The 8,824-nt window shown below is 37.5% G+C and overlaps 1 protein-coding gene across 2 annotated transcripts; it reads left to right on the top strand.

Annotated features, from left to right (window-relative positions):
- LOC109834076 (protein RTE1-HOMOLOG-like) lies at window positions 382-4,964 on the top strand. 2 transcript variants are annotated; one of them, XM_020401975.1, is made up of 3 exons: window positions 382-522; window positions 3,603-3,902; window positions 4,402-4,964. In XM_020401975.1, exons 2-3 carry the CDS (start codon window positions 3,630-3,632, stop codon window positions 4,780-4,782), a joined length of 654 nt encoding a protein of 217 aa, XP_020257564.1. In that variant the 5' UTR covers window positions 382-522; window positions 3,603-3,629; the 3' UTR covers window positions 4,783-4,964. The 2 variants fall into 2 exon arrangements, with proteins under 2 accessions (XP_020257564.1, XP_020257565.1); XM_020401976.1 differs by lacking the exon at window positions 382-522 and adding an exon at window positions 610-713.

Here is an 8,824-nt window from a genome sequence, read left to right as displayed (position 1 = left end):
GATTTAGTAGGAGGTACAACGAGGAAATGTAAGGTAACGTAAGGTTTAATGAGGTGCAAAAAGTGATGTACCTTTTATCTTTCTTGTTTAGTTGGAGAGGGAGTAAGGGGAGGCACACTAATTTTTAGTTTATTTTGTATCTTTTCTTCTCTTTCTTCACTCTTGTGTCCCTGCAAATTTGAGGGATTTTCCCACTCTTTACTTTCTAGTTCATTTTGTATTTTCTCTCTCTTCTCACATCACTTTACTCTATTCCACCTTACCCTTTAAATACCCACTACCAAAGAAGTGTGCGGTTCTGGAATTTTCAAAGTTACGGGGATTTTCTGATAAGCTTCCAAAGTTAAGGGGGTTATCTGATATTTAGCGAAAAAGTAAAGAAAGGAGGGGCGCGCGGAGGGGTTATTAGCAATAGTAGCAGTCGTAACCTTCGCCGGGCCTGGTGCTTACCTTTTGCGTCGATCCTGGGCCCGTGAACGAGGCTGCTCCCTGAAGGCCGCACCCGACCATCTCGCGACTCTGGTATGCAAATCGCTGAACCCCCCAAAACCCTAGATTTTTACGCTCGAGCACGCCTAATTTATTAGATCCCTAGTCGAAGGTCTCAGTTTTAATCCCAATTTCTCACAATTCATCGTCATGGAAATCATAACAAATTTTAGTTTTTAGATGGCAAACCCTGCTTTTTATCGATCATAACCTCCATGGCTACGGTACGATCTCCAGCGAAGGCTGCTCTCTAGGGTTTTATTTCTCTGCGTTTTCCCATTCTTTACCGGTTGGAAACTAGTGCCAGAATGTAAACATTCGTGAAATCAAGAGTTAGATTGAAATCCAAACTGCGCAACAAAGGTTCTCGACAATAATAGAGATGAAAGTGAAACAGGATAAATTATTAATATTAGTTTTTTTTCCTACTTTTTAAGTATCTGCATGATTTGGGTGAATCACCTTTTAGTTGATTTCGTTTCAATCCTCACTGAACCAGACCTGAGCCTATTTTGTCATAGTCATTAAAGTCTGCTCGGATAAACGCTACAAGGATTTCGGCAATAGATTATCTTGATGTTTACGTAAAAACGCTGGGTGGTTTGTTTCTCGCTGTCTCGTTGAGAAAAAGTTACTTGAATATGCGCTAGCCTTTAGGCTCCGTTTGGCAAAGGGTTAATGAAGAGGGGTTAAAGAGAAGGATTAATGTACTTAGCCCATTTGATAATCCGAAGGACTAAATTATTAACCTGTTAAATAAGTTTTATTTTAGCCCTTATGATCAGTTTTAGTGTTTGGGAATAACAATGATTTTTACTATTTTCTTTATAATTAGAAGGGTTAACTCTTATTCCATCTAAATAGGAGTATTAGTAAACCCCTCATTTTGATGGGTTAACTCATTTTAACCCCTCTAGAGGGGTTAACTTAACCCTTCTATAATTTTTATGTTTGGCAAATTATGGAGGGTTAACTCACTTTAACCCTTATATAGATTTGTTGTGTTTGGCAGGTTAAGAAGGGGTTAAGTCTCCTTAACCCCTCACTTAACCCTTTGCCAAACGGTACCTTAGGGTGTAAGTTTTTAGTGTTCTTCTTTTGGGTAAAGTGTTTATCTCTCGATGTACCTAGGCATATGAAATTGTCTGTCAATTATGATGTAAAACAATGTTACATTAATATTCTTCTGTTCAATGTCTTCATGAGCCCAACTAAATAACTAGCTTTTTCCTTGTACGTATGTACATTTTTAAATAACATGTGTATACCTATATTACCTCATTTTTATCGTTAGATCAATTTATTGTAAAGGACCTAACTTCTATACTTCATAATATTTCTAATGCTTTAATTAATGATGGTTGTACTCGTATAGGAAGATTGATGTTCGTATAGTAAGATGCTAACCCTCTTCAGAATGAAGGTTTAGACTTGTGATGTTGCTTAGGTGTAGCGAAAACTTATCCCAGAAATGGGAACATGCAGCATGAATGCCTACTTAATTATGTGGAAGCTATGAGGTGTTTTGACGTCTCCAGTCTTTGATGTCTCCAGTCAACTTAAAAATGCACTTGGCCCAAAGTTAAAAGAAGTTCTATCCTGAATTTGTCAAAACCTTTTTTTTTAGCAAGGTGGACAAGATAAGTATGGTTAGTACTTGTTTGTTTTCCTGGTGGGACCATACAAAATTATTCTTTTCAGAAATTCAATGTGCAGTTGGCTTTTATTGAACTCAGGTTTGGAATTAGGAAGATATATCACCTGAGCTTGGCATGTTGTTGTTTGGGGGATGCAAAATTTTAATCCTTGACTTCGATCATGAGCTAAACACTAGGCTCTTAAATCATTTATTTTTAGGTTTAACCATTCGAGACCCTAGAAATGAGGCAGATCCTTAAGCATGAAATCACTGTGAATGGTGGGATGATTTGATCATCCGTTATCATATCCGTCGTTCCATTATAAGATTTTAAGCTGTCTGGCATGGCAGAAGGTTATAAAATTGCAGGAATCTTAACAGGACTCATAAACATTTTAGGGAATGAGAAAAGTGATTCCTCTGGTTCATGATGGAATTTTAGATGGACTGCTAAGTAGCAACAAAGCCGTCATTTTAGTCATCCTCTTTCTATACGTAGATTTATATGTTTGTAAATGCTTTACTAAAATTCAACTTAATTTATATCCCATTTGACGTTGTTTAAGTAGAACTGATTTGGCTGGATATGTATTCGAGAATCAGGGCTTACCAATAGCAGCATGATTGTGGCTTTGAAAGTTACCTATCCAAGTAAAGCGCCTTACCGGGTCACCCAAATATATATATATATATATATATATATATATAATATAATATTATATAATATATATATATATATATATATAAATATATATATATAGATTAATGGGTATCCTTGTCATAGGAGGGGATTTCTTCCTTGACGCCTCTAAAATCACATGAATTGAGCGACATCGTGGATGATCCTCTCCGTTAAACTTGATCTACATATTCTAAAACCCCAACACACAGTTGGGGTGAATCCTCGTCGTTTGACCCTCCATCGAGCCATGTGAAAAGTTCTATTCATTCAAACCGTTAAAATTGATACGAGTGGGATGAAGGGTCAAACGACAACGGGTTCACCTAAACTTGGTGTGTTGGGGTTTTAGAATATGTAGATCAAGCAACGGAGCGGATCATCCACGATGTCGGCTCAATCATGTGATTTTAGAGGCGTCAAGGAGGAAATCCCCTCCTATGACAAGGATACCCCATTAATCTTATATATATATATATATATATATATATATATATATATATATATATATATATATATATGGTATCTTCTAATGGCATCTCATTTAGGCGCAAGGGGGGGGGGCCAACCGACTGTATTCTCAATATCACTATTGCTATCAGATTAACCTCATTATTGTATGTACCTTCGACATATTTCCTTCCTCTGTCTTTGCTTGCCATATGGCACTTTTTTCCTACAAAATTCTTTCCTTTTTTATGCCTTTCATTTTATTTCTTATTTAGATAACATTTTGCCATATTTTAGATGTGCTTATGTATTTTCTAAATTTATTTTTGTGACATAATCTTGCAGTTGCCACCATTTTGATTATTGAGAGCAATGCCTATGGAGTCAGACACGCCATTCGAGAATGACCCAATGGTAGAAAGACATTTGCCACCTGGGCAAATAGATCCTGGGAGAGCTCGATTCCCATGTTGCCTTGTATGGACTCCTCTACCCCTGATCTCTTGGTTCATACCTTTCATTGGTCACGTTGGCATTTGCAGAGAAGATGGAGTGATCTTGGACTTTGCTGGGCCAAACTTTGTATGCGTAGATAATTTCACGTTTGGTGCAGTGGCCCGTTACATACAACTAAACAAAGAAAAGGTTAACTATTTTCCTTGGAGTGTTTGGCAACTAGAAAATAAATAGTAAATAGACCAAATACTGGAAAGTGGCCATAAAGTAACTGGAAAGTGGCCATAAAGTAACCAGAAAGTAGAGGGTGTCGCAACAACATTTTTTAGTTCTTAAGGGTGTCGCAACAACATTTTTTAGTTCCTACTTTCTCCAGGTCTTTGAGAGGGTGTATGGAAAGTGAATTTCTCTCTTTCCTATTTCAGTTTTAGATATCCACTTTCCACCATTCACTTTCTGTGACAACCAAACAGAACATAAAGCAAGTGTATGTCACATCAACTATTATCTCGACTATCCATTTCCTTCACGTTCTATCATCGAAACAAGATCTTGTAAATAGAAAGTAACAAGACAACACTTTCTCTTGAACATTTACTTTCCGGTTGCCAAACATACCCAAAGTCAATATATATTTTGGGGCAGCCCATTTGAAATATTTACCTAACTGTATTTTCTTCGTTTTCAGTGCTATAAATGGACAGAGCATAACGAAATGATGTCCTGGGATGATACACTCAAGAAGAGCATGCAAGAGTTTCAGCATAAAAATTATGGCCTTTTCACCTGCAACTGTCACTCTTTTGTGTCTAACAATCTAAACCAAATGATCTATGACGGGCACAAAAAATGGAATGTGGTGAATCTAGCAGTTTTGATGTTCTTCAAAGGTACTTGGGTGAGCAAAGCATCGGCAGCAAGATCATTGTTGCCGTTTGTGGTGGTTTCCTGCCTAGGACTTTTATTGGGAGGTTTGAACTTCTTGGTGGCTTTGGTTGGTTTTACGCTTGTTCTTGTTGGTTGGTTTATTATTGGTACATACTGCTTCAAGAGTATTATCGAGTCGTAGCTGTGATTTCTCTGTATGCGAGTTCTCAAATTTGTAATCTATGTATCTCAATCTTGAATACATTGTAAGGTATTTTCTTCGAGATTTGCATATTGTTTTTTATTATTATATGAAGTTAATGTTGTTAAGCCTATGATGCTCATCTAATAGTTGATATAGGCAGATGGTTCTTTTTCCTGTTAGTGTTCTTGTATCCTTTGGTTTCTGCAAGTTATGTACTGTATTTCTCTACTTTTTGATTTTAATTTGATCCGAGTTCGATTATGTATCCACAATTTTGTCAGCTATTTATGACGTATGGCCCTTGTGCTCACTGTCTAAAAGACATGCAGTATACAAACTAAAGGTATAACTTCAGCGGGGTCCTTGATGCCATTGGCCAGAAAATCATTTTGGTCCTTAATGTTTGAAAGTTATCAGTGTAGGTAGGGCTGTCCATCCGGGCCGGGCCGGCCCGGCCCGGCCCGGGAAACCGGGCCCGGGCCGGGCAAAACCCAAGCCCGGACCCGGGCCCGGGTGGTCCGGGCCGGGCCCGGGCCTGAGCGGGCTGGACACCGGGCCGGCCCGGTTTGTTTTTTTTATAAATTTTTTTTTATTTTTTTTTATTTTTTTAAAATTTTAACAAAACCATAAATCATAAATTATTATAAAAAATGTCATAAATTTAATTAATAACTTGAAATGAAATGACATAAATTACAAGTACAAAAAATGATAAAAATAACTTCTTTATTAATAATCGGTAAATCCTTTACAAGTATAAATTTATTTCGAAATTCGTCGCATCACAATAGATGAGTACATCCCAACTAGGTTGGCACCTACTCACCCATATCACTATCATTTGCAACTTTTTTCGAAATAATTTAATTCAAATTTAAAGCTAAGAAATAAAAATTACAATTTTATGAATATTATCTAATCATTATATCTATCTGCTAGTCCCAACTCTTCAAATTTATCTTCAATCATAGCAATCCGTTCGATGCCTTGTGTTCGCTTCTCGTATCTCCACCAATCCTGTAAGCACATCACCGCTTGTACAGTATACGGATCTAAGCATGTCCTGTGGTCGTCGATCAAACGTCCTGCTGTGCTGAAAGCGGATTCCGAGGCTACAGTCGAAACCTGCACTGATAGTAAGTCACGAACCATGGTGGAAAGTATAGGATATGAAACTGATCCATATACTTTCCACCATTGCAAAATATCTAAAGCATTTCCTTGACATCTAACTAAAGAAGCAGAAAAATATTCATCTATTTCAGAAACATCTAATCCTGATGAAGTTCCAGATCCACCAGTTAGTTCAGCTACCATTGCATACCTATCAAAACTTACACTTTTACCTCGACCTGTGCTCGAAGCTGAAGGTGCCGAAGCTGAAGACTGTTGTGTAGCTACACCATATCTAGCTGCATACTCATCATATAAGGTTTGAAAATAATTTCTAATAGCTAAATAATGAGTAGTAGCAGTAAGGGTGGATCCATCATCTAAGTCTATAATCTGTCCACCATACAATGATTGTAACAAACTTCGAAGGCCAATTTCCTTCAAGCATGGATCAATAAGAACACCAATACCAAAAATATGAGGAATAGGCCTAAAATACTTATTAAATTTACTCTCCATTTCAAAAATTATACTTCCAAAAATATCATCCATACGATATTTTGTAAAATTTTTTTGAATATTTAAAATTTGTAAAGCAGCTAAAGTAATAGTTGGATAATAACAACCAGATAATAACATAGTAGCATCATAAAAAACTTGTAACATCTCATTTAATTTACATATAACTGTCCATTCATCTTCAGTTATTCCATAAGCACTACCAGAGCTAGAACTAGAAGCATAAAAATTTATAAAATCATTTATAATTTCTTTATATTCTATTGCTACAGATAACATTGCATAGGTGGAATTCCACCTATGGTCAACATCTTTTGGAATTAGTCTAGGCTTATAATTTTTTCTTTTACAACATTGTTTCCATCTTTTAATTCTCATTTCAGAAGCATTATGCATATTAGTAACTGTTCTAACTTTTTCTATCATGGGTTTAATTTCAGAAAATGCACTTTGAACAATTAAATTTAAAATATGACAGATACATCTAACATGAAAAAGCTCACCATGACATGGCAATGACAAAGTTATTTTCAGAAAATCAACAGCTACATTATTATTACTTGCATTATATAGTGAAAGAGTAAATATTCTTTGATCAATTTCTAGTTTCGTAAGTTCTTCAACAATTATCACCTTGTAGATTTTGGCATAGACTGCCGGATATCACCTTGTAGATTTTGGCCTTTGTTGTGTTTTTCAATATGTCGTTTGAGATGGTTGGTGCCTCTCTTATGATGAGCTTTGAATATCTGGCCGCACAACGCACATTTCGCATTCTGAGAGATGATCCTACCGTGTTCATCCTTGGTGACGTCTATCTTCTCAAAAAAATTCCATACATCAGACCTCGGCCTTTTTGGAGCTCTTGGTGCCGTAGATTCGTCGCCACCAGATTCAGGATTAACACCGGTAGGATGAGGAGGAGTTGTTGTAGGAGGACTCATCTCTGGATCGGTAGGAGTTGCATGTTGCTCTTCATAATCAGACCCAGAAGCCATTTGTTGGAAGTATTAGAAAATACAAAAGATTATAGGATAGTATATTAGTATGAGATAGTATAAGATTGTATAAGAGAGTAGTAGAGAGAGAAATAGATGAGTTTTGTTGTGAGAAAATGAATTGAAACCCCCCTCTATTTATAGAAGCAGCCCCCTAGGTAAATGACCAAAAAACCCTCGAAAAATAGCCGTTTTTTGACCGTTTTAAGTGGCAAAACGGTCAAAAGGTCAAATCTGACCGTTAGGCCAGATTTGACCCGGGCCGGGCCGGCCCGGACATTCGAAGCCCCAGTGCCCAATTTGGGCACTGTTCCGGGCCCGGGCCGGGCCCGGACAGGGCTCGTCAACGGCGACCCGGGCCCGGGCCCGGGCACGACCGAGCCGGACACCGGGCCGGGCACGGACTCCGGGCTTTTTGGACACCCCTAGATACATGCAAGAAATGAAGAGACTTCATATATGTATGGGCCCGGGCACGACCGGGCCGGGCCCGGGCCGGGCCCGGGCTCCGGGCTTTTTGGACACCCTTAAGTGTAGGTCCTTACTGTTACATTCATCATCAGCCTAGGTCATTTTTACGAACTTCCCCTAAATCTTGTTGACATGGTAATGATGTGGTGTTGTCATTGCTACAATGTCAGCAAAAAAAAATAAGTAAAAATCCAAGTTTAATACAAACTTGTAATTTCACTATTTTTTTAGATGTGACAATGATGTAGTTGGAAAGCTTGAGCTTTCACTAATTTTTTCGCTGAGATGACAGACCACTTCATCACCACATCAGCAAGATTTAATCGGAGATTATAAAAAGGACCAGGTTAATAACAGAGATAGTGTCACTGATGAATTCCAAACACTAAGGTTCCAAATAATATTTGGTTGATATATTATAGATCTCCACTGAACTTCTGCATAAACTAGGTTTCTTTAGTTGATACGCACTTAAAGCTAAAGGTCGAACTGGTATTTGTTTCATGACTTCAACCATGATATTCGGTTAAAATCTGGAGTTAAATTTAGCACCAAGTTTTTTCTTATCAGTTCACGGACAATGGGTTCTCATTTACCCAAAGCAGGTAAATGAGATAGGAAGGGGGGGACTAATAAAAAGAAGAAAATATCTCTTAAGCAAGTAGCAAGTAGCATAATTGAGGGATCGATGTAAATACACAGGACGAAACGAAAAATACAGTGACCGTAATAGTGTATATCAGAAAGTTATAGATATGCTTCATAACTTTCGCACCAAATCTAACAAATTTTGCAGTATCACAGTTCATGCTAGCTAGAATGATGGCATCAAAGAACTTTGACGTAATCATGATAAAATTCTAGAACACTGTCAAATTAGCCTCTTGAAGAGATAGTTACACAGAATATTGAATCCTAAATCTTCTTATTTTACTTTC

Source organism: Asparagus officinalis, chromosome 3 (assembly GCF_001876935.1).
Source record: "Asparagus officinalis chromosome 3, Aspof.V1, whole genome shotgun sequence".
In the NCBI taxonomy this organism is placed as follows: domain Eukaryota; kingdom Viridiplantae; phylum Streptophyta; class Magnoliopsida; order Asparagales; family Asparagaceae; genus Asparagus; species Asparagus officinalis.
The sequence above is the reverse complement of the archived record's forward strand: the minus strand, read 5'-3'. Positions and strand labels throughout refer to the sequence as shown.